The following is a 27,973-nucleotide window of genomic DNA, read 5'->3' as shown; positions in this document are numbered from 1 at the left end:
ATCGAGAGTTAGTTTATAGTCGTGCAACAAAGTAAATTATCTAGCTAAAATGGACTTCTAAAATCCTCTAAAGCTGTTCGCGCGTTGCGTCATCGAACCGTACCATATAATGTGCCTGGCTAAGCAACACGGTTGCATCGCGTCATGGATAAAAGTTGCTTCGAGCTGCCAACTCTTCTCGTTTTACGGGAAAATCCGGATAATCCCGCGCACACGACTCGACTTGGCACAAGCCGCTGCGATAATTTTCGCGCGACGATTTTTACGCAACGAATTATGCCGGACCGTTACTAAGTATACTTGAACTTTGATTTACGTGGCCCATTTATTATACCAGCAATACCGCGTATCATCTGTTTCTAAATCTGTTTGTGATGAGTATACGGAACTTTGGAAATTTACATTAAATTGAAAAATTATTTACAGAAACACTGGACCTTTGTCTCAAACTAATAATTCGCGATCGAGTTTTTCGCATTCTGAGAGAAAAGAAGAAAATAGAAAATTGATGCAAAAATTCTCTATTTTATCTGCAGTATTAAAATGTACATTGTAACATACTGTACTCTCAAAGTATGGCATGAGAATTATAGGAATAGAAATCCTAACGACTTTTATCAGATTCATTCAATTTTATAATAAAAGCCTTGCCCATATCCTAGATTCCGCGACAATGAACTTAATTTATTAAAGCGCAAGATACGCAAAAAAGGAACTAGAAAGTTTAACGTGTTGAATATACGTAAAATAACACGAATGATATTTTCCGTCGACGCGACGAGACAGCAGCGGATAGCACTCGTACAAGCGAAGTATCGTTTTACGACGGCACACTATTACGTGGGAAATTTCACGCTCACGGCTCGTGAAACAATCAGTGCCAACGAAAACTCGGACGAATGTCTCTCTTATTCGTTGCGGGACTGTTGAACGTCGTTGAATTATATGTTTCGCTGCAACATCCGAGACGTTCTCGCCCGTCATTGTATATTCGCGTAGACTACGTTCTCGCTCAATTTTATGTTCCAGTCTTTCAAAGCCAAACGTGAGTGGGTACATTAAAACGATCATTCGTAGTAAGCTGCATTTTATATACATATATATATATATATATATATATATATATATATATATATATATATATATATAACGGCATAAAAACTCGAAATAAGAATTCAATTTACCCAACAGCCACACATAATTTTTTTTTACAAATACATAAAACAAAATTTTGGAAGGTCTAATTTGATAGTTGAATATATATGTGTGATTTAACGCGATGTTTATTACTAGACGATATATAATTGAGACAAGTTTCACCGTCTTGCTCGCACGAGATCCCTAATTAATACGCAAATCTAATCGTGCAGTATATGTGGATCGTAGTAAATTGTGTTACCTTCCACGTTTTGGGGGAATAGTTACTCTCCACGCGTGTAAATAGTCCACGCAAATTGCACGTGAATCCAACGCGCGACGTCGACAAAGATCCCGATAATAATAGAGGCCCGCGAAAGTAGGTCGAACTCCCGTTTAGCATACCGAACTCTATCCCCGTCCGTTAAATTATATGTTTTCCTGTGTCCGGCACCGACGTCCACCGGATACATAGTCGCGTTTGCAGTGGTCTCGTCGACGGGATGTGCATTCTCCCTCTGTCTCTCTTCCACTTTCTCTCCGTTCGCTGGCCGGCAGTCTCTCAAAATTTCTATTTTGCGTAAATCTGCATTCGCCGGGGCTCTCTCGGTTCGCACATACACGAACGGGCCGAAGCCGAGTTGTCTCTCTATCTCTCTGTCTTTCTCTCCGGCGCCGACTTGGCAAATATAATTTATCGGAAAAACGCGAGAGATGGTGGCCGAGCGCATATGTTGCTGCTCTTTTTATCTTTTGGAAAAAGCGCGGTCTCGAGCTTTTCGGCCAAGCTGCCCGAAAAGCGCTGCTTCGCCGCAGACACCGTAGAATATAAATTCTACGATTATCTTTTGGACTATTCAGTCCTCGTTATAGAATCGGCGATTGTTATAAAGAGATCTTCTTTCTTTCTGTTCTTCGAAAAATGTTATAATAATTTGAATAACTTAGAAATAAATTATTTTTAAAATAAAGTAAAAGATAATTTATATATATTGAAAAAAAGAATTGTACGATATAGCTTTCTTTAGTTTAACACAAAGAGATGTTAATGAAATTTTTTTTTACAGAACAAAATTTTTAAACTCCGAAAGAAATTATCTATGTAAATTAAGAAACTGAATATAAATCTCTTAAATAGAGATATTGAATCAAAATCCCTTTCAAGTATTCATATTTAAATTTTACGACGCGAAAGGAAAGACGTTTCTTCTTGCAAAAAAATTTTATAATTTGTGCATCGGTGAAAGCTTATAGAGAGACGCTACTGTATACGATCATAAAAATATATTTCGCAGAGCCAGAGAGAGGTAAATACAAATCATTGGAAAAACCAAAGCTGCTAACACAACGAATAAACGGTCGAGCTCGTTCGACCGCGAGACCACGAATGGCACCGATTATTTTTAAAGTCTCGCTTACCGAACCGTGTGTGCGAATCTCTCTTCGACGCCCTATTTAAAAAAGCCGCTCTCGTATTTTCGCGCCTCGATCGGTGTAATGCGCCGGCAGAAATCGCTTTATGGTCCCGTGAATCAGACGCGACCATGTCGAAATTTCCGTTCGTTCTCAACAATGCCGAGAGAGCTTGTTTCGGCTACCACGCTGCAATTCTATTCCTTTTTTTTTTTTTTTTTTTTTTAATGCGTTCCTCGCACGATGTTCCTCGTCATCTTGAAAGTGCAATGGAACCGGCTAGAGCGCGTCGTATTTTACCACGCAAAACAAATCGCCGGTATTAAATCGTACATTTGCTGAACGCGAGTAAAGCCGTGAAATAGGTGCAAATATTTCCTTCAGCAGCAGAGATTAATTAACTCTAATGGTGCAATTGTCGGTTGTGCAGCTGCAAATTACTTAAACGACCCACTTGCGTCCCTCTCTTAGCCGGCTTAAATTCTCTTGGCCTCATTATGGAGGATGATTCACAGTTATCATACCTCTCTTCTAATTATTCGATAAGTAATTACCCCCCTCCCCCCCCCCTTCCTTTTTGTGGTTCTTCAAGAAAACTATTAATTCAAGGAATATTTTCATCAGTTGAATTTTGTATCATTATATCATCAACGATCTCTCTGTCTCCATTATTTATTTTTATATTTTCTACAGTTAAAAAGACAAAGTAATACTTTTGAATTATTTTTATATGTCTAAAATATTTGTTTACTTCATAATTTTGTACAAACTGATATGACTGTCTGATCCAACACAAGCATAATCTACTGGTGTATAAAAAATCAATGGTGTCGTCATTTATAAACACGTCTTTTGAAAATTCCCGATGTTCTAAAGCTGGACTTTTTCTCATACGCCAAATAAACGAATCGTATAATATTCTAGGGAAAATTCACGAATCGCGAATATTGTATTCCCAACCTTCATTATCCGACGCGAAGGAAAAAAAAAAAAATGAACGCTGTGCGTACATCCGCGTATCAACGTGCATCCGACGGCGATAAATTGACGTCGTAGATACAAGCGTGAAGCGAATGGAGGATATCCTCTCGCGGAAACCGTCTATCGTTATAGCGCTGCACGTGACAAATTATCATCTGGCTACGTGGATTATCGTCCGACGCCGTCCTATCCGAAAAGCCGGGACGGCCGCGGTGGTGTAATTACCTAAAACGGGCGGCGCGTAATTGGACAAAGGAAATAAAGGCAGCGTTGTGTGCCAATCTCGGCGGCCGCGCACCGTAATGTAAAACAGCAACACGGAGGTACGCTCTTTGTACGAAAAAGTTATTTCGGCGCACCAATGTACAATAAGTACCGGGAAAATGCACGCCGGTTTCCGAGGCAAAAGAGCAACGTGTAGGTATTGGTCGTTCTTGTATTATGTGTGTCTCATTATCTCTCTTTCTCTTTCTCTCTGGAATTTTTCGAAATTATCTCCCGTGTTCTATTAACCCTTTATTACATAATTTATTCCAAGCGAATTTTGAGAATGGAAGACAGCGCAGGCGCGTCCGTGAATTTCTATATTCAAGATAAGAGATAAATGGCAATAAAAAAATAATAAAAGATACGGTAGATGCGGTAGAGTAAAACAATTACGCTCGTTTGTTCGCAGTAGAACTTTCGCGGAACTCTGTAGTATCTTTTAATAAATTTTACGATATAATTTGATTGAGATTTCGTGCGTCTGTTAATGCGGAACCTTACAAAATTCGCGATACGATGCATCTGCGCAATAATCGATTCGCTCAGCAACGAGCGCGAATAACTTTCAAGTGGAGTATTTTTTTTAATGATTCTTTAATAAAAAAAAGAGATAGAAGGAAAGAGAATTGGGGCGCCCCCGTGAAATCTCTCTTTAGAACAATGCTTGTTAATTTAACACTTCGAATGCGTGCGAGGGTTCGCGGAGATTCGTAATGAGCTCCGGAAGTGAGGGGATTATATATTTCCGTTGTTAAGTATTAAGCCGGAGCGGAAACGGAAAGTTCTCCCCTCTCCCTCCCACCTTTCCCCTCCCCCCACTCTTTCTCCGGATACTTATGATTATACGCGCGAATAAATCAGAAGCTTGGAAAACTCCATACTCGTCATTGCTCTTCTCTTTCTCCACCTCGCCCTTCGTTCGGTTCTTACTCTTTCGGAAACTCGTGACATTATTAATCGATCGTCAACTCGCAACGAGTTCCTCCGGGTGTTGCGAACTGTTTGCAACATTAATGACGCTCTTGAAATTCGTTGATGGACACATTGCGCTCCTTCACACGGACTTTTTACGCGAATCGTATAGACTCCAATTATAATATCAAAAATATCAAAGAATTATGATTGATAGCGCTGAACGCTAGACCCCCAAAAATTAAGTTTTAAATCAATTTAATTGTCAGTATGTAAACTTTAAATCCTCATTGGCACCGCAAACATATCAAGATTCCACTAAACCGTTGGTGGCCAAACAGTTTCCGCGCGCTTCTTGCGAGAGGAAGGGACTTGAGAAGATGGAGAGACTTGCGTGAGACGAAAAAAGAAAGGGAGAACGGGCTTTAACGACTAAACGAACGTCGTATACACGTACCAGGGCATCCGCCGGCGAATGAGACAAACATAGTTTTAGGGTAATGGTCGGTGACTGGACGGCAAGCTCCTCGGTAGCTACCGCTCGTGTCCTGGAGGTCGGCCAAACGCGATTAAGCCGTAGCACTCCTGGCCGCCTTGGTAAGCCAGGAAGGAAAAGTCAAGGGTGAACGCCAGAGAGCGCGATCGAGAGAACTCTCGATACCCGAGAGAGAAGAATCAGCTCCTCGTTTCTCCCTCCTCCCTCCCCTTTTCTCTCTCTCTCTCTCTCTCTCTCTCTCTCTCTCTCTCACATACACATATCTGCCTCGAAATTGCAACGCGTCTTGGAAGTGGTCCAGAGACACGCCGGTCGTTTCGTCGATGAGTTTACCCCGAAAGCCTCCGCGCGGAAAACGAGCCTCGAACCGCGGACGAGATGGGACTGCGAGGATGGAGTGATCGAGGAATCGACTAGCAATTTTCCAAAGACCGCAGTATTAGTCAAAAGGCAGCGACTCTGCGGTACCTCTCTCGAATAAAAATAAGATATTTATAAGCTGAAGAAAGAAACGCGGGCGCGTATAGTTAGTATGACAGATATCGATATCGAGAATTCGCCTTCCGGGGCGACTCGCCTATATTTTTTATTAAACTATAGATTGCGTAGCTTCTCTTCATTCGACAATTAGAAATAAACAGTCCATGTGTCTACCGGAAATTTATAAATTATTTTAATTTTTTTAAATGAAAATGGGCGATAAAAATATAAATCGATCATTGAATTTTCTGATATTTTAAATTCATTGGTTTTTCGATCAGTTTATAATTGATATTTATAACGTGACAATCTGCAGTGAGATGGACTTTTAATATGAAAATGTTGAGAAATTTTTAATGCACATTATATTAAAATTGTATCTATTGTCAAATATACATATATATAAATGTTACACTATAAAAATATTATATTATAAATAGCAAATGGTAGATAAATCTATTATATTCCATTCTGTAACAACCAATATCGAGCAAGCTGTTCCAAAATTGATTTTTTCTTTTTTAAGAATCAAGCGATATAGCTCCGAATTGATATTATATATATTGTAGTTAATTTATATAATATTTGTATTTTTTTACTTTCATATATATATATATTGATTAAAACAGTTAAAAATTATTTTTGTAACAAGTTTTTCATTTTCAAAACAAAGAAAAATAAGTTAATGTTAATTATGTTGCCTCTTACTTAATTGATTAAAATTATCTCTGATAATTCTTTTCTAGAAAATCTGCAATCTCTATACATGTATTTATTATATGAGGGAAAGTTATTAAATATGTCACAAATGGTTATCGAAAAAAAAGTAAAAAATATTTTGCATTATATGTACGAAGGAAAGTCATTAAGTCACAAATGGATGTGCTATAAATGAAATAAATTAGTTTCTAATTGTGGCAGTGTGTGGTTATTAACAGAAATCATCAATAACCATTTATAACATACTTAATGACTTCCTCTCGTAAAATTATCTTGGTTATTTAAAGATTATAATATCCTCGAGGTGATTAACTCATTGTTAATATTAGACTAATAAAATAATATCACGACACTTGCTTTAAATAACCTTTATTTAAATCAAAATAATTCAATGAAAAATCTTTCGGAGGAAAAAGTATTTTTGTCTGCACGAGATAGAAACGAATTTATATTGTTATATCCATGGTCTACATCTTTTTATTCGAAAAGAAAAGGATTATTACGTTGCCGGAAAATACGCGCGAGCGGGTAGCCTGATTAGACTCATTGTCAGTCGGCCCTATTAATTTTAATTAATTATTAATTTGCGAACGCACATGCGCATTCAAAGCTCACACTGATCTCCCCCGCAGCTGTCCTTCCGTCGACAACGGGAGTTGCCGCTTTTCTCCGTTGACTTTGCATAAGATTTATCACGAATATTAGTCGCCATCCTCGCTACCGTGTCGGACAGAAATTTCTATTATAATCGCAATTATCGTCGTTGGTCGCACGCACGAAAAGCAGATAATTAATCGCTCGTCGTTAATTGTCGCCGCACGAGCAACAGCAGGATCGCGCTTGTTCATCCTGTCTCGTCAGTCCCTTTTTCCCAGTTTCGGTTTTAGTCTCGCTCGCGAAACTTCGTTTCCGCCTTGCCGAGCATCCTCGTTACATCCAATACAACTTTACGGCGCAATGTTGGCGGTGCCAGCAACAGCCACGATGCGGGCTCAAATAAAGGGGGAACGCGTACGGTGTACGACGATGTGTAAATTACAATGTAAAGTCTGTAATTCGCAGTTGCCCGAACGAACGCGCTATTTAGTAAGGACTGTACGGAATGTCCCATCGGCATCGAAAAAACTCCTTGCGACAAACTCCTTGACGAGTTTCGTGACGATCTTTTCTTAACGAGAATTTTCATGGATGTATAATTATCGATTATGTTAAACATTGAAAATTAAATAATTTAATTATAAACTTAATAAAACTTAGTTTCCTATTAATTTGAAATTAATGCCCTTTTAATATGAATTTTATTTCATTTTATTTTTAAACTTCTTGTGTCTTTTACGATAAAGAGAAGTGATTTTTTTCCAATAATATTTTTTTATATAATAAAATTATTGGTCATTCTATTATTAAATCTAATATTAAAATTTTATCCGATTGTGATGAAATCATGAAAATGCAATAATATTCTCAAATATATCTTAATACTTTAATAAATGAGGAGCAAGATCAATATGAAAGTTCAAAAATATCTCCAAGTAGAAAAATTTGACATTAATTAATTTAATATTAATCACTATATTAATAAAATTGCATCTTTGCAATCCTTAAAACTAACTTATTGTTAGTATAATTTTTGACATTTCTCGTATATCGTTAATAAAAAAATATAAGAGACGAGTTTGGTGCACGAACTTATTATCATTATATTTTATTAACTAATGTATATTTTTAATGTACGTTTCAGACCGTTTTTGGTCCATCTTTAGTATGGATATAAATATATAAAGATTAGATTAGAAGTTTAAAACTTGACATTTGCAGTTGCAGTCACATTTCAAATTAAAATTAATAACAAAAAAGAGAAAGCTCACTAAAATCCGCGTGGAATCTGTACAAATAAATAGATAATGTCCAAAATCATTAAATAAGCAACTGCAAGGCAACGTATATAATGATAGATAATGGGATTTCAAGGAAACTCTTTTCTTATCAAAAATAAAATATTATCAGTTCCCGATTCTCGGAACGCGGAGTGCCAAAAAAAATGTCTCGCGAACATCGAAGTGATTGATCGATCTAGCTTGTATCTTCTAGAAACGGATTGAAAAAAAAAAAAGAGAAGGGAAGGTGACGGTAGCGCAGAAGACGGAGAACGATATAAATTTATCACGGGGTGAAGTTCTTACTCACGCATTTCTAAGTGATGTCTCGCTAGTACTGCCCAACCCCCGCCCTTTCGCTCACCTCTCTCTCGGTCTCGCGTGTCCGTATTTATTTAGATTCGCGGCAAGGTCCACCATATCTCGTCTGTCTCGGATGACTCATCGCGGTCGATGAATCAGACAGAGAGATATAGAGAGTCGAGAGGCGAAGTAATAGATGAAAAAGGGAAGGAAAAGAAAGAGGGAAGAAGAAGAAGAAGAAGAGAGAGGAGCTCATTCTGGACAAGAAAAGACGAGACAACGTTCTCGTTTCTTCCTCGCATACGTCGCCATCGCGATTCGGCACGCTTGCCAAAACTCTGCTTAGATTTAAATCGGTCCCGTTTGGAAAAGTACCTATTCTGCCTGAAAATCCTACGAAAGTATTTCAACGATCGCGAGGAATATTTCTCAGGCGTTATGTCGATTTCCTATTACGCCAGTGCTTTTCTCTCGTAAGACTTGCCAACGAATACCATTGTAGAAATTGCATTGCGGATATAAGCTTTTACGAATTCGATAAAATCGAATTTGTTATATTGAAATAGTATTAAACTGATGTTAGACAAGAGTAGCAGAATAGAAAGATAATTTTACGTTGTCTGGAATATTAAAAAAAAAAAAAAAAAAACGGCAAAACGCGATACGAGAAAAAGTGATAAGGTATGAAAGTATTTAATAGGAAATTTATCTCTCTTTCTCTCATAAATACAAATAAGCTAAAATAATCGACCTAATAAAATAAATAATTAAACGATGGACTTTTGAATTTTTTAATTATATAATCGTGATTAAAAATTATTTAAAAATAATATTGAGAAACGAAAGTGATTTCAAACAAAAAAATAATCGAATGCTTTATTCGATTATTATTTTTATGATGTGACTAAGATTGCATATCTTTATTTTTTATAGAGAAGACATATTTCACATTTTCCCCAAAACGGCAGCGAATAATAGTCAAGATTGTGTGTGTACAAAGTATTCGATCAAAGATATATCCTGGAAGGAAGAAAGCAGTATCGCGCATTACTGCTCAATTTGCTTCCTTCTTGCTTGCACCGACGATATCTTCCGGCGAAATCTTCAAATATATTCCGATGATACCGATATTTTATTCGGAACGATGACGTTACTCCCTTCATCGATCGAGTTTCGAGGAGCTGACGCTTCCTGAGAGAAGAAGCCCTTTGCAACACTCCGAAACGGAGGAAGAGCGTCGAGTGGGCGCTTTGGCAGGAATATTGTCAAAGGGCACGTCGTGCCTTTGATTTTGAAAACATTCGAGAAATACGCCCAATAGTCGGGTACACCGACAGAGAGAAGGAGGAAGAGCGAGTGAGAGAGAGAGAGAGAGAGAGAGAGAGAGAGAGAGAGAGAGAGAGAGAGAGAGAGAGAGAGAGAGAGTAGGATTCAAAAACTGCTTTGTAACGTGATATCGTTTGTGCTGGTGAAACACTGAACACGACACGCGCCTTTTAGGAAAATTGGACCACGACGCAACGCGCCCGCGTTTTACGCAAACTGACTTGCCTATTAAGGATTAATCGGAATTTAATATTTCATCCGCCATTATCTTCGAAATGTTTAAGAGACGCTTGCGTTTATAAAGGCGAAAGCGTATTTTACTAGACGCACGCTTCTTCGAATATTTGCACGCGCGGATCATCTAATAAATATTTAATATTTTAAAAATTTCGCTCGACATAAAGTAAAAGAGGAATAGTATTAAAAAAGGACGATTTACTGTGCTTTGAAAAAATAAATCTCGAAAAAAAACGCGACAAAATATGAGGAGAAAAGGAGAGCAAGAAGATGAAAAAAGTTAAAGACGTCACTGTAATCCCTCGACGAAGAAGAGCGCGATAGTAACTTGCCCGCCACCGCGAGACGCATACCCTGCAGAAATTTTTTCCTGCGGAAGTAGACGGGGGACGAGTGGGGGGCGAGACAGAAGGCGCAATGAAAGTGGAAGTCCAGAGCGAGGATGGACGCTAGACGGAAGGGAGAAATGAGATGAATCCGTCGCGAGGAGTCAGTCCCGGGGTGCGCGAGACGAAGAAAAGGGTAGGTTCTTGACGAATCAGGGCGTAACCGCGATATATATCACAGTCATGCGAGCTAAGACTTTCACGAACGCGGTGGGGGTGGTGTATCTTCTTGGAACTGCCTCGCTACTCAAGATTGGAGGTCGACCGACCACCCGAGAAGGAGTCGGTGGCGGAAAAAGGTGAAAGGGACGGAGACGGTCGTAGGATAGGGAACACTTGAGAGCTCTCCAGAGGACTTCACCGTCTCTCGGGCACTTCTTCCTCGCTAAGAACCATACCGGATTCCCCGTCGCCTTTTCTCTCGTACAAAGCCCAAACGGCATCACTCGGACTCGAAGTATCCCGAATTCTTTCGTTCCGATAGGTCAGACATTGCCGGCACATTTGACCCCTCTTCTAAAATCCTGCGGTCTCACGATCTTGCGGATATTTCACGAAAAAACGGATTAAAAGGATCATTGTCATTCGCGAAACAGCTAGTTGAATTATAAAGTTTGAAACAAGAAATTTCATTGAGAAAATAATTGCGCGATTGTTTAGAAAATTTTATATAACGCAATCTAATACCTGTTATTTTACTGACATGTGTATGTCTATTTCAACTGGACAATCAAAACTCATCTGCTCATAAATGCCATTATATATACTATATAAAGGATAGAAAATGCATTTATACATTTTCTATCTCTATCATACAAATGTATTTATATATTTTTCATTTATGTGAATATATAGAGATTTATTACACATATTTATAGATAGAATTTTTTGAAAGCGTCACTTATATTGCACCCGGTTACATCGAAAAAGAATCACGCGCGCGTTTCCGGGTTAAATCAATGGACTGAAAACGATTTCGGATCAAAGAACGTTCTCGTGGGATAAAAATGTTACTCTACTATCGTTTCGCCGAGAACTACATAGTTGGGATGAGCGGGAAACAGTGTAGATGTAATAACGCAATATTGCGGTTTTTCTTGCTCGGCAAGAAGATAAGTCCCACAAGGAACTTGTCTTTCTCCGTGCTGCCGCGCGGGATATTCTCAAAGGATCAAAGGGGTGCTTCGCGAATAATGGAAAAGGTCGTTGATAAAATTAAGGTATCCGCGTCGCGGTACAATAGAGAAAAGGAATTAAAAAAGGGCAATACAATGGCGTCGTGGTCTTTCCTTTCTCGCGACAATATCCACGCGATCATTTCTTCTCCTTCCCCTCGTTGACCTTTCAACGCACCGAGACTAATCAATTAGCGTTAAGACGACCTTATTGCGTTGCGATAAGGGGAAAGAGAACGAGAATGAAGCACGAGCTCAACGTGGGAATCACGAAGTAGCAAAGTAGCAAAAGAGCAAAAGGGGACGCGAACGTGGAAACGAAAAAAAAAAAAAAGTTTTGCGCGAGTGATTATCTTTGAAGATACTTGGAAGATAATTCGCCCGTCTTCAAAGAACGAGAGATCTTCTTTTAGATATATATTTTTCTCCGTCGTTATAAAATATTCATCGAAGCGCTCGGAAATGCTCGACTGTCTAAAAGATAACTCCGCGAGACTCTCTCGTTCTCTCTCTTTCCATTGACGTTTTTCTCCGCACAACACGGATTTGAGCACGATTCGCGCGTAAGATGACTTGCAGGATGGTAGAGCTTTGACGGAAGATATCGCGTAATTATATGGCCGCTAACAAAGTGCTGGGAATTGCGCGGCTGCAAACGGAAACGCAAGAGTTTTCTCCGCTGCGAACTCCTTCCCGGACATTACGATGATAGAAATTCTTCGCAGATAGATAGCGATACTTTTTCCAGGAGGATATTGTTACTTGGCGAGCAATTTTCATCGTATCGATATCGAATGGTTTCGATGCTTCAAATGATATTTATTCGTATCCATGTATTATAGGAATATTCACGCATTGTATATGACATTGATCCGGATACTATTCAAATATCGTCAATACATGAATAATATTACGCTCGAAATGTCTCAGTCGTGTGCAGATGTTTTCGATCATTCTCATCATCGTGTATATTGAATAATGCGGATTTGGAGAAAAAAAACAGGATTATATCTAAATTATTATATATTTTTAATTCTTTTCTCTCTCCCATTGATTTATATATTTCTCATAAAAAATCGTCTTCTAATATGTTCGAATTTAGCTCATTTTGAATTATATACATTTTATATATATATATATTATAAGTTTTTCCTTCAAATAAATTTTATTAGACACTGAATTTTTAATCGAGATTCGTGAATATGTATGTAGTCAATTTCATTTTTTTTATTTTTCTATATATTTTATATATCTTATATCTTCTATATATTATATATACATATAAAATATTTTATATAGAAAATATTTTATAATATATAGAAAAATAGAAAAACAAAATTGACTACATACATATTCACAAATCTCGATTAAAAATTCAATAAAATTTATTTTGAAGAAACCTATAATATATATAATCTAGTCTTCTATCTTCCACTTATCTCTTTACTCTTGTCACTGTCTCCCATCGACGCTCTGAATGGCGGTAGCAGCGCCATTGATGGGTCATAGATATTTATAATCTCGACATGAAGCTTGCCGAGGAAACACCGCGCGACGAAGCTTTTGCCTACCTGTGTTTGAAAGCGAGTGATATTATTTCGGCGCCGTTTCGTCTCTTCAAGCTTGATCCGCCGAAACGGAAAATCGCCCTTTAAGATCACGGTGGAGGCACAAAAACATCACCATAAATCAAAGCTCTTTTTCTCTTTGATAAATACAGAGAGATGGGAAAGAGTTCGACCGCGACGCTGGATATACGACGCGAGAATTCCTCGCTTCTGTGTGACTCGATCCCGAAGAAGAGTACCGAGTACGGAATTCCAGCTAGAATGTCTGTCGATCGCGCGAGCAGCATAACGATTGATTTATCGTCGCCGATACTCGACTAGACTAGATTGTTCAACGCAACACGACGAGCTAGTCGCTTTTGTTTTATTAACTGCGATATATCTTTGTGTCACGCTTAGATTGCTTTCTAAAAAAACTTTCACGAAGCATTTTTACATGTTAAGAGTTTTTATTATTTTCTTAAATGTACGATGTACATATAATACGCTTTTATATGGTACATAAAAGTCTGATATTTCTTAGCTTTTCATTTAATAACAAACCGATTTAATCGATAGATTATTATACAGAAATTTATAGATAAGAGTTGGGAATAGATGTTGAAAGAAATATTAAGAGAAACATTTATATCGCAAGATTTGCAAAATATTGCAGAATCCGTCGAATGTGAAAAAAACATACGAGAGTTTCCAAATTCGAAAGCTAGGTGAGGAAAAGCGGGAAGAAGTTTGCAATTATCGGAGCACTTTATCGCCACGTGCAGACGGCAAAATTTGCCTGACTTTCGTGTCGCCCGGGGACTGTCGGCGGAGAATCCGCTAGGAAAATTCGGCTTAACGAGGCATCGCGCGACAAGAGTTAGCCTCCCATCGGGATACGATCCCGACCACATTTCTCAGGAATATCATCCCTCCGAGTTGCGGCAGGGAGATGTTTTCTCTCCCTATTCTCCGCGGTCTATCAGTTTAGTTCCGTGTTATCTAGCGAAACACGTCAAAACTTCTGTAACACGGTACATTTGCGCAAACACGAATTCCGCGCCGCGACGTCGCCTCTATTGATTCTATAATGCAGAAGTAAAATAATGCAACGTGCATCTTTAATGGAATTTCTTTTTCTTTTATTTTTTTTCCTCTCTGACAAAAGGAGTTGGCTTACGCGAATTTTTTGCTTGATAGACAAGGCACTGAGCGGTATCTTCTATAATGCGGGCCTGGCTTTTTGTCCATGTATCAAGAATATACAAGGTGTTAAAAAAAAAAAAAAAAAACATTCAATATTTATATGGTAGATAGAACACACCATATATTATCAAAATATAATATATTTATATTACGATAAATGGCTTTTTTAACGTTTTTAATGCCTTTTCGTATATTATTAGATATTTATCTTAAGACTTACATGTTTTTAAACACTGCCTAAAAAAGAGAGAGAGAGAGAGAGAAGGAGATAAATTATTATACGGGAGGAGAGTACACCTATAAGCAAGCAAAGGGATACGGTCCTGGTCTGTCCCAACTAAAATTAGAAATCACACCCGAAGTCACGCCGAAGGCTACTAAAACGCGTCGCGTTGTCTAGCCATGGTTATTTGTACTTCACTAACGTAACTGGTCCGTATGTCCGTAATCGAGACGATGATGATGTCTCAAACAGAGCGAATCCGTAGCTCTCTACGAACAGTTTTTCAAGTCTACTTTAATTTAATATAAAACGAAGAGTTAGTATAAAGAAATCATATGCAAGAAAAGTAAACGTTTCTGATGAATCTGTTTTTATAAATAATTTTTATAAATAATAGTTTATAAAAATTATGGAGAAAAAAACTTTTTAATTTACTTGCATTATAAATATCTACTATCATAAAATGTATTAATAACGCTTTTTTAAATGCGATATAAAAATTTTTTCAACAAATAATTTTGAGACTATGATATTTATAGATTTTTCATGCCAAATTAATAATTAATAATTTTAAATATACTTATACAATAATTTACGTCATAGTATGTGAACAATTTCGGCAATGTATTGTCAATAACAAAATATTCGGCTTTGGTAACGTATAGCACGCTATTGTTTACATATTACGGTCTTGTTATCATTCGCACGGCAACATTCGAGTAATATATATAACGCTTCGCGAATATATATAAAGAAAAATATATGCAAATACAAAAGCCTCGAAACAGACATTAAAAGCGCTAGAGAATTAGCTTTAAATAAACGAACTGTATATTAACGAAACACAGTTGTCCTTAGCACCAAGCGGGATTAAATTTTATTTTTATAATGCCATCGCGTAAATATAAATTATATCGAATTATAGAACGGTTTACATTTATTCTGTAAATTTTTAACTTTTACGTTTGTTATCTTTGATAAAATTTGTAAATAAATAACAATTAAAATCGGGTTTATTTAAATATGAATAGTAATTATTCGATAGCAATGTGTGCAAATTTAATTGGCAAAGTAATGATAAATAATGCAGAAAACGCTACAAATGCCAAATCGGAATGCGTTAACGTCGATATCCATCGATCGATACAACAAGTGATAAGGGTAGACGAATGGTCAGCCATTATTTCAAACTACTAGCAAAATGAAGGTAAATTGTTATCAAACAAATTCATTAAATTACTCTTTCGCCGATAGTGAAAATCAAAGTATTCCATCTATTCAATCGACATGTATACAGAATCTATCAAAAATCATGTATATTCTGGATTTGTCGACACTCTATCTTCACAATGTTGTGACATTCATTTTGCAATGTTTACAGTTAACTTACAAAATATAATTTTATTGAAGCAAAATTTATTCGAAATTAAATAAACAGAATTTATGTCATATTTCTAAAATTTAATGTGTGAGAAAAAAAACAATTCTCAGTTTTGAAAAGTAAAATATTCACTTTTTCTCAGCAATTATCGATACTCCGCTGAAGCAAATAGAGTTTTGTTTAATTTGATTAGCTAAAGATAATTATGTATTTTTTTTATTCCTAATTGCAGTTTGGAAAAAAACAAAGAATTTGTTAAAGGGTATGATCGTGTATTTATTTTGTCTACGTTGGTAGAGCCGATTTTTCTTTCGACTTCTATTTATATAGCTTAGAGAGAACGCACTCGACTCTTGACACACTTCGTGTGTATAAACCTCGTCTTGGACGCTTTCTGCCGCATTGAAAACGATTTCCACTTATCGATACAACCGCCCTCGGGGGAGCGTCGACAGACGGAACAGATGGAAAGATGCCTTCGTTCGCGGTGAGGATGTCGATCCGCAAAGGAAAAAGGGCGAGCATACGAAAGACGAGGAGCCAGTGGAACGACAAAGAGAACAGGAAAAGGGGTAGCGAGGGAAAAGGAGAAAGAGAGAGAGAGAGAGAGAGAGAGAGAGAGAGAGAGAGAAATTCTATTCAACCGGCAGAGGCATTAACACAATGAGGCAAGTTGCCCAAAAGAAAACCATTAACTACTTCTACAGGATGGAAGAAAAACAGACTTTGGGAACCGAGAGGAGAGGATAGGTAGGAAGATTCTCTTCCCCCTCTTTATCTCTTTCTCTCTCATTCGATATCCTTTTCCCGCTTCCTTTCACTATCTTTCCGCTTTTGTGGATGTATCTTCCTTCCTTTGGTTTCCACAACACGCCGCTTCCATTACAAGACTGATAGTTTTGCCGCGCTGCTCGCAGTTGACGTTCACCATTAGGAATCCATTTTCCCAACGGCTCGATCAATCGAATTGCAACATTCCGCGGCATTTGGCGCGACCATCGAGCCATCGCGGAAGCCCGAGGATGAGAAACTTCTGTCTGTACGGTACAAGGTGCATCGATGTATCCACGACAGGAGATACATTTTTTACCCTGCCCCGACAACGTAAAAGCATCGATGAAAATCGCGAGGATTATCGGCCAGAATTACAGTTGGTGCACGATTGCAGAAAGATCGAAGTGCACGGGAAATATCACTCATATCGATTAGCGGCGTATAGACATTTAAAATCCTTCCTTGATATCTACCTGCACCGTTGGAACTAAATAAGTTATAATAATATTTTCTTCACGACACCAAATATAAAGATGTATATGATAACAAAAAGTTTAAATTATTAGTCATATTAATCCAAGGAATTTTTAATTTAAAAAAAAAATGTGTGCTTTATATATAAATATATCCATTTCATATTATATTTAAATTTGATTTATCAGAGAAAAAGTTTTTTCGCGCATATAAAGAATAGATCGTCGAAAACTAAATTTTCTTGTAAATATTTGTGCAAGCGAATTAATGAGTAACATTTGAAGCTTCAAATAGTGACGGCGCTAAAATCCGATGTCGAATCTTTTTCTCACGTCGCTTCACCCCGATTTCGTTTAAATTCCTACCACCGCTGCAGCATATTTCCCGACAGTGACGACAAAAAGAGACAGGGGGTAAACGGCGGAGAACGCAGGAGGCAAATTAAGCGTAATGCTCGCGTCGCCGACGTAGCTGCTGGAAGCTACGCGAACGGCTGTCGCAATTCGCGGCAAAACGTTCGGCGGCTCGACGCTTTATTTTCTTCCTCTTTCTGTCATTCTTGCTTTTTTAAGCATCCTCTGTAGCTCCATTTCCTTCCTTCTTTCCTTCCTTCCTTATTTACTTTTTTCCCCCTTCTTTCTATTCATCTTCCACTTTACCGAAAATCCAAGAGAATTTAGAGAACAAGAGAACAAGGAACATCGCGGTTGGAAAAAAGCGGGCGAATAACGAAGAACTTAATACAGGTTAATAACCAGTATTTTGTATTGTTCACTTGATGCTTGTACGTGAGAATTACGGCGAAATAGCCGCAATTATTACTCGCGTTTTCCCAACTTACGTATACTTTATTGTGGTAAGCGAAATCCCGCGAAATATTCATAAATCCTGAATCTGTGGCGAATAGAAAATTTTATAAATTCTGGCTTTATGCAAGTGGTCCATGTATTAAGAAATTTTTTTTTTTTTTTTTTCATAATCCGGTAACGCGATTCATCCTATCGTGTTGTCTTTCGCATAAAATATTCTGCCATTATTCCCATAGTTAATCTAGACGATAAATGGTGGATATATTTTTAAGATACTTCGGTGAAATATTATTGGAAGAAATTTATAATATACATATATCTTTAATAAACTAATCAATGCATGCAAATGAAAAGTACATTTGTAAAAATCCAACGAAACATGCTTTGTATTGTATTTGAAGTAATGGATATTTTTCATATCTATATTTTATTGATAATCACTAGTCCTCTAGCTATCGTCAAAAGTTGTGTAATTTAAAAAATCCTAATTTGAGAAATAATTTAATACAAAAGTCTGTCGGGTTAATTGTATGATAATCGATTCGCACCTGCCTTTGTTATCGTGCGAGTTATCGCGTAGCTCGCAAAGTTCGCAAAGTGTATTCATTTAGGATCATCGCAGAACCCATTCTTAAGTCTAATACCGTCTAAGCTTTGAAGTTACCGTATAATGCCATTATCTTTGATGCAACTTGCCAGAATATCGGAATGTGTATTATCCAAAATATTTCTGCAATTTTTTTCTACGTTTCTTTAAAATGTTATTTAATATATATATATATATATATATATATATATATATATATATGTATATATATTCTTATCTTTCCTAAATATTTGAAGTTAAATATTTTGAATTATTTTAATTATTTTCTATACATATAAAGAATTTTCGATATTATTCAAAACAGAACGATATTTCTTATCGAAAACTGAAATAATTTTCCTTTTTAAAGATAGAGATAAAAATAATTTTTATGTTATAAAATAATTAAAGAAAAGAAAAGAAATTAAACTTCAAAAATGCGTGCAAGATAGAGAGCTGGCAGTCATCAGTTAATTTTCAACCTTCTTTCGATAGAGATATATTTTTAACTTGTGTGCCTTTTAATAATTAAAACTTTAATGAATATAAAAATAACGTTTATTTATATTTCGATAAAATTGTTTATATCTTTGATGGAAAATATTGTGCCATTTATTGGAGAGATTCACATTAGATTACTGTTTTGATATATTTTCCATATACTAAAGATACATAAAATAATAACTGATAAATAGATATTATTATAGGTATTGCCTGTATCCAATCATTTGTAATATCATTAAACCGTAATAACTTATTATCATCGAGTTTCGATCAATTATAGTAATGTCACACGATGTCACTTTAATTCGGAAATCTCTCATCCGGCGGTAAAATCGATAACAGGCAGCAGCTCTCGCGTCATCGTCATCCCATTTTTTAATGCTTAAAATACATGCGGCATCTCACAAATTCCGCGTAACTTTCGACAAGTTTCAACCGATATAACTTTGTACACTCTCGCTCATCCGCCGCGTATCCGAGAGCGGTGCGTAGTCTGCTTTTGATCTCTGACGCAGAGGGGGAGGAAGGGGGATGGGAGGGAGGGACTCCGCAACTCTTGCGCGATTCGGTAAACGGAAACTGGAAATAGCTCGAAGAGATCTCAACGATTCGCGGACTCTCGCGCGAATCGAACGTCGTCGCGCGCATGTTTTCTCTTCTATGCGAGATTTAATTAAAAACAAACGGCGCGCTTATGAAACTACGTGACTGATTATTTTACGGATAATAGCCAATTATGCGAGATGAATTTTAATCGCCGAACGCGAGAGATTCCGACGAGTCTCGCAAAGTTGAATTCATCGCGCTTTCTTTCTCTCTCTCTTTCTCTCCCCCCCCCCGCTCCCTTCTCTCCCTCTCCCAATTTTCTCTTTCCCTCCTTCTCCTTTCAGAGTTTAGTATTCACACAAAACTGCAACAAATATTTATACGATAAACAAGCGAAATTGCAATTGAGATTTAATTACCACGTTTACTAGAACACGTTATACCCAATCAATATGACAAAATATTAAATATTCTTGCGCGCGAACCACCACTGCTTACAATTATTAAATTACAATTCCATGTGAAAAAAAAAATAAAAAAATATCACCTTAAAATCTATTTTTACATTTTCGATATACCTCCCAAATTTTTTTGGTGGCGATAGTTAAATTGTCATGTGTTTGAAAAAAATATTATCAATAACGGTAAAACGATATTTTCATAATCGAAAATATGATTAGATGTGTAAAATACCAGGTGTAAAATAACTCGGTCAATTGACACCTCCATCTAGATTAATTTGTGTTTCTCCTAGATAATTTAGAAAGAAATAGCGAATCTCTAATTCATAATACTAATGGAAAATGTCGATGCAAGTAAATGTTCATAGAATTGAACTCTTTACACGAATGATTCATCGTGTGTGTGTCTCTCTCTCTCTCTCTCTCTCTCTCTCTCTCTCTCTCTCTCTCTCTTGAGAGAGAGCAATCCTTTTCCGACACTTCAGCGGGGAAACGCAGCAGCCTCGGAATAGCCCAAAGAGATTTAAAACAAGTCGGCTACACGTTCAGAGTACGGTTGCGGAATGGGACGGGATCGCTCTCTCGTGGTATTTCATTGAAAACCACGAGAGATCTCGGACTCTCGTCATAACGGCGGGAGCTTCGACCGCAGCCTCGACCCTATGCGAATAAGCCGGTCCTCTCTCTCCCTCTCACGCTTATGCTCGCACGATTCAAGTAACTACGGAATCCAATTCGCGCGGGAGTCCGAATTCACTCCGATTTGTGATGCGTACCGACGCGCCAGAGGGGATTACTTTGGCCATCTGCCTGGCGAATCGTTAGAAAATGTATCGACTCCGCAGCGCTCCGTCAAAAGGAGGACAGGAGGATGAGCGACGCGGGACGAGGCGCGGTAACTAGCCGCAGAGACGTAACGAGATGAAAGAAGAGCGTTAAGAGCGGCAAGCCGAGAGCTATGAACGAAGCGTGTACGATATAAATAGAAATCTAATCTCCTCTTCTGATCCCTCCACGTTCTTCTTCCCTGCGCATTCGCCTTGTTGCGTTATTTCCTTCCCTCCTCCCTCCTTCTCTCTTCTTCTTCAGATGCTCTCTTCTCTCCCTAAACCAGCGGTAGTCTAGACGGTGTGTCGATTTTTGCCGCGATACCGAATTAGAAACCTCGCCTTTCTCTCTTCCCTCTCCTCCCCTTCCCCCCTCCTCCCCCGTTCATTCCCTTTTCGCTCCCTTTTTCTGTTAGTCGCACGATAACTCGTTCTCTATCTTTCCACCGCTGCTATTTCTTTTTTGTCGTTCTCTCTAGTATATAGCCACTGTATGCTGTCCTCGTTGTGCATCCATTCATTTTGCGTTACCTCTCTTGCTCGCGGACGTGTGTATCTCGTAAACACGTGTATGTGAAATTGCTTAAAGGGGATGAACGAAGACGCGCTCGCGAGATGCTTTTCGTCGAACCAATATTCACGGAAAATGAATACTTGTCACAGATCTCCCATTGGGAGTCAATTATCAGAAACGCATTGAAGAATATCATATAATATCTGACATTAATTAATCTCTTTAGTTGTATATATTATAAATAAAGATCGCATTTATAGCAACGTCAGAGATAATCTCTGCATTGATGACAATTAAAAATTTTTAAATTTATAAATTTCTATATTTTCTATAGTTTGTATATTAATATAGTTTGTATATTATTTTTTTCAGTAGTGAGATAGATAGACGATGAACTTTGCACATCGTAGAATAATGTTGCATCATTAAATATAAATTTCGAGAACTACATATTTATTACATAGCATCTGCGTGAAGCGTAAATGTCAAGCAACATTAAAATTTAAATATTATCGAAACTCGATATTGTCCACGATGAGTATAAAAATAATGTTCCATTAAACCGCGTTTATTAAATCGTTCTGTCCTGCCCAAATTACGCAAACGCGGAGAAGAACGGGTAAAAGGACGGTCGGCGCATATCAACTGCATTTCGGCGGGTGACACAATTATTGCTGGAAAAGCAATTCGAAATGACAAGCGCCGCGTGTCCCGCGGATTAATCGACGTTTTAACGTTACAATATGAGATACGCGCATCCGCAAAGTCGCCGTCGTACCAATTATCTGTTACAATATTTGCACGGCCGCATATACGCATCCGGCGACAGGCTCATTTTACAAATTGCAACCGCTGCTGCATCCGCCAAACAAAGATTCAGCACAATTCAAGCGTGTTTCGTTCCCTCTGTCTCTCGTTCTCTCTCTATTCGCACGTTTACGTCGCAATTAATCTCGCGCCGGCGTCTCTTTGCGAAGATCGCGGTCGGAGACTGTTTAAACGCCACTCGCATAATGCTACGTTGACCATTGGCGCGATTTTCCGCCTAATTTATAGCCGCGCCGCGAACGGATTTCATTTCGTTGCGCCGAATAAAAAATAAATCGCCGCGCAATCCGCGCCATCGTGATCTAAAACGTACAATTCTACGTAAAATTCACGGTTGACGATTGTTACTGCGAATTAATCCCATAAAGTCTTTTATGTCTGTGTGCTGTCATATTCGCGAATTTTTCACAAAACCCATTTTCGCAAATGATCTTTTTCTCGTTCTCATATAGTTTTATTTAATTCTATTCATTTCTCGAAAATTTTATCATTCCGATAAAATATGAATTAAAACTCCGATAAATATGATTAAATATGAATTAAAACAGTGAAGGGAAGGGAGACAAAACTCGTCGATAAATATGTAAATTAAAGATGCTTCAAAAAACGCATCAAATGATACAAGTATTAATATTTATCAGTTTAATTTTCGTTTATGCCTTCTTTTAGTACGCAGATATTTTATTGCATTTATTATTGTACTATTAATTATTTTTATTTTAATAATGTCAAGAAAATCAACACGAGTCCTAAAGCAAAAGCGATATAAAGTACTTGCTAAAGGAAGCTGCGTCTAACAACTTGTATTAGCCTTGGCATTTTGGCTTTAATTTTCCTAAGAGAACAAATTGAAATTTCCTTTTTATCTTTACTTTTATTTCATTGTACTATCTTTTAATTTTCGCTGTTTCTTCTTTTATACTTGCAACGTTTTACGATGTATAGCAATGTTTAGTGTATAATATCATAAAATTTTGAGCAAATTTCATGTGATGTATATCAAAAATTTTAGCAAAGAGCACAATCAAAATATGAGACTTTTTTATTGTAAGACAAATCTATTCACTTGCAACCGAGCTGGCGATACGTTTCGCTACGACCAGCGAGAAACTCGGTGTTCAGGAAAGACAGTTAAAAAATGTATATATTATAACGCATAACATATTCCACACAGCTCCTTTTTCTACAATCTTTGACATTTATATCTCGAGCAAGATAAAATGGCAGTCGAGAATCTTTCTCATGTTAAACGAGAAGAATACGAAAATACGTTAATGAAATGAAATTTGTTAGCAGAGAAAAATTTCTGGCCCCTCGATACGCCTTTCGCGGTATATTGTTATATTTTCAAGGAGAAATGTTTTTCTTGAGATAGACAATACTCTTTAGCATCTTGATAAATAAAAACAGTGAAGAATCCCGTTAATTGTTCTAAAAAAACAGGATTTCCGAAAATATTTGAGACTTGCGAAATATCATTGATAATTTGCATTCAAGTAAAATGCTACAGATATAGATAAACATATTCTATAAAGCGTAGGAAAATTTATTACAATTTTTAATATTTTATGACAAAATTAAAAACGCGCACGTTATATAAATATTTTATTATAATATTATTTCTCAATTTTATATAATATTCTGAAATTCAATCAGAGATAGCGATCCATAAAAAATTCCATATAGACTATTCTAAATTGTGATAAAAATGTGTTTTTTTTTTTTATAGTCTATTTTAATCCTGCTTATAGTCTAATCAATTGTATGAAAATTAAAATGGACTTTTATATCCACACGCACATAACGCACAATTAATTTTTCGTTGATCGCAATTTTAGATTGACAAGTAACGGTTTTTTTGTTTTTTGGTAAAATATCGTTTGGTAAAAATCCATCAATTAAGAATGTCAATAGCGCACACGTGCACAAGTTTTTACACCTTTATAAATATATGTGAAAAGTAGAATATATAAATTCAATAAATTCAGAATTTAAAAATAATTTATTTGCGTGACAATAAATGGAATCTATTTATATTTTCATGCCGATATAATACCGAAAAAATTACATTTACTGATATTATTTTGGTTTCAATGCCTGGTATCGAAAGATATGTCAATGTAAAAAAAAAAAACGAAATGTGAATCATCGCCGCAATCGATTCCGACTATTGGAAGTACTTTAGCTGGCTTCGTAAATTGAATTTGTAAGCGTACGTGCGCATTTGAACTTATTAAATTTGTTCCTCTCGCACATTCTCCCGAAAATATGGAACTTTCGTGGACGCGAAGATCACGCGAACTCTTTCGCAGGGAAAAAATCTTGAGTTTATCTCGACTAAAAAGAGTTTTCTAGAAATTTCAAGTCGTTCTCTACCCTGGCACAAATATGCATCGCGTGAATATTCGAGTTCCCGATTTTCCCCGGAGAACGCGTGAAGAACTTCTTGGCCTTTCCCGAACTTTATGAAATCTCTTTGAGCAAGCCGATTCGGATTTCGAAATCCCGGCGAAGATAATAATAAGTTAATCCCCCGCCTTCCATGATAGTCCAAAGTTATTCAGACGTGGCGATATTGCGCGAGTCTGCGACTCCCGCTTTCTGTCTCTCTCTCTCTCTTCCTCCTGTCTTCTCGACAAATCGACCGTCTAATTCCATTATTCGACGCCGATAAACTCGACCTAAGCGTGAAATGAGTTTACGCGCCATTTGACGATCTACGAATAGATAAAAAACTATACGAAAATATGTTGGCATTAGAAAAAATCGATAAGTTCAGGAATGCTGGATTGTCAAAGTGTATATAATACCACTGACATTTTAATTCGCTACCGGATACACTAATACAGTTGCAATTATAAAAATGCTATTGAATCTATTAGAAAAACCACTTTTGAAAAGTTCTGTGATACTGATATATATTTAGCCCAATTTAAAATAATAAAGTCAAATCAAAGATTATAACTTGCTCGATTATAAATTTTGAGCTTACGAAACTGACTCGACGTTACGAATTCTGTTATTTATTTATCACTATACATTTTGAAAATTAAATTTTGTTAGCCTATTTTATTGCATCTGTCCTTTTTTTTTTTTTTTAATTTGAATTTTGATATATTCTAACATGTATGCATATCTCATTAATTTAGAAGCATATTTTTCTACCGCAAAAAAAAAAACAACTTCCTTTTCTCTAATAAAGTTAATTATACGAGATGCTCGTACAGAATGTAAAAAGGTTTTATTTTGTCGAAGTGACTTCCTCCGCATCCAATTCCCGCTCTAAATAACATATATTAGCAATATAACGTGCAATTATTGATTTTGAGCATGTCTTTCGGAGCCTCCTATATTAGTTGCGGATTAATTCTCCTCTCTGATATCCTTTCTCACATTCAACGAAAATTACGTACATTGCGATCATACGACTACGTTTAATTTCATTAGTGTGCTACCTACGAATTCTCTGTCTCTCTTTCTCTTCCTCGTTCTTTCTCTCTTGCTTCATATAATTCCCAGTTGCGTAATCACGGAGTTTTTGGCACGAGCAATCAACTCAAACTGTAATTGAAATACAACTTAGAAATGGCTTAGGATAACGTAAGCACAATATCACGTGAAGTCCTGTAATACGTGAAATCTTGTAACGCGGTAATAACCGCAGAGAGAGAGAGAGAGAGAGCTTTTGCAACTGACGGAAAGGTAATATGGGACGGAAAATTTTCGATAGGTACTAAAATCACACTCCACTTTCGTCCATAATAGCCGGTCGGGGGCACCGAAAATCTCATCGCGGCTAATAACGAACCGAATTGCCGATTCGCAGTTCGCCAACTGAACTTATTGAATCATTACCGCAGCACGCATCAACGGCTCCGTTCTCTCTTTCTCTCTCTCTCTCTCTCTCTCTTTTTCTTTCTTCCCCTTCGCACTGACAAATCGACTATTTAATTCCGTTATCGACGCGTCGATAAATCCGCTGTAATACGAACCGCCCGCGACGGTTAATTTCCAGGACTGTCGTGCGCCGAGCGCGATTGACGAAATGAAAAACGATTAAATCGATTGATGAACGTGCGTGCACAGATTTGTGAACACGATAATTAAAATCTGAATTTTATCTGTTACGACTTACAATCAAATCCGGCCAAATACAATAATTCGTATATATGCGCAATTGAATAATTGAATGGAATGCGCCATCTTTTCGACTTCTTCTTTTTATTATTTTAAATGTAATAATTTTTAATCTCTTTAAATTAAAATTTTTTTTCTGTAACATTATTAATAGCGCAATGAAAGCTTAACTAGAGAGAGGATAAGAAGAGATAGTTATTTTAGTTTAATATAATATATATATTATATTATTGGTTGAATTTACTCATAATTACGCTTTAGATTTTATCATGTTATCACGAATGATCATAATTGACAGAAGTTTAGCATAAAATATTATCTTTGTATTAAAATAGATGACTTTTTGATTTACAGGCGGAGATCGAAAGTCGTGATATCCTCCGCGAGGCCTGAGGATAGTGGCAGATACGAATGCGTGGCTGAGAGTACTTCCGGTCATCGGGCCTCACTCGCAGCCCAACTTCTAGTCGCTCATGATACCAGAATTCCGGAAACAAGTGAGTAGACTGCCAATACTTTTCTTACTCGCAATAAAAATATGTATAAACATTTTTACGAAAGAGTAAAGAGGTCTCGTACTGTATACGAATAATAGCGGATTTTTTATATATCTCTCTTACTTTCTTGACATAATTAAATTTAATTAATCAACCTTAAAAGATAATTTCTCGTTTTAATATAAGATACAATGCAATCAAAGATATGTCAATCGCAAAATCCATTACAATTAATATAATTGGAAATAGAATTAAAATTATAAAATAGAATAATAATAAAATAAGAGAGAAAATATCGGGAATTGCCGAAAAAAAAATGACAGGCTTCATCGATGCTATCGATTTGGAAGCAATAAATTCTCGATATGGCAAAATCGATTGGTAAAGATCGCTAACCATTGAATGCTGGTTTGCGCGAGGGGATCGGGGCGCGTACGTTTATCGATACTTTACGCAAAGCAAACAGATAGAAGCCTTTTGTATTATCACCTGACGTTATCATAGTCACGATATGCAAAAGCGCGAAATTCACCGATCTATTTATCTCGAATCGCTCTATATACTGGCAGCTAAAAAATTCTGTCTTCTTTTTAAGAAGAAAAGCTGCTTTTGTAATAGTATATTAGTACTATATTAATCATAAATGAGACAAATGAATAATTTATTACATAAAGAATCAATCAATAGGCACAATAATGTATGAAAGAAATTATCCGGCGATATCGAAAAATGAAATATCACGTATTATTTGTCTCGCGGAAGAAAGCAACGATTGATTATTTCGGTAATAATACACGACACAATACACAATGATTTCGCTGAATCGATTTCGAAGTATCGACTCCGATGATTTTATATTCGGCGAACGAAGCGAAGAAGAAGTCTGGTGGTTATCTTTATATCTTCTTCAACATTTCAACATACCCATGTCGAGTTTATTTCTAGCTCC

The 27,973-nt window shown here is 36.9% G+C and overlaps 2 protein-coding genes across 4 annotated transcripts in view; one reads left to right on the top strand and one right to left on the bottom strand.

Moving 5' to 3' along the window:
* The window catches only part of Mad2 (mitotic arrest deficient 2), a 226,793-nt gene that overhangs the window by 101,058 nt on the left and 97,762 nt on the right, over positions 1-27,973 (bottom strand). The window lies entirely within an intron of this gene.
* The window catches only part of Vn (membrane-bound neuregulin protein vein), a 319,192-nt gene that overhangs the window by 201,141 nt on the left and 90,078 nt on the right, over positions 1-27,973 (top strand). For both annotated transcript variants that reach the window (XM_070315119.1, XM_070315114.1), the window contains exon 3: positions 26,882-27,024. In XM_070315119.1, the coding sequence (XP_070171220.1) occupies positions 26,882-27,024 (143 nt within the window). The remainder of the gene's footprint in view (positions 1-26,881; positions 27,025-27,973) is intronic.

Source organism: Polyergus mexicanus, unplaced genomic scaffold (genome assembly GCF_030449975.1).
Source record: "Polyergus mexicanus isolate NDT 795.1 unplaced genomic scaffold, iyPolMexi1.0 SCAF_2, whole genome shotgun sequence".
Lineage (NCBI taxonomy): Eukaryota > Metazoa > Arthropoda > Insecta > Hymenoptera > Formicidae > Polyergus > Polyergus mexicanus.
Note: the sequence above shows the minus strand (reverse complement) of the source record. Positions and strands in the feature narration are given on the sequence as shown.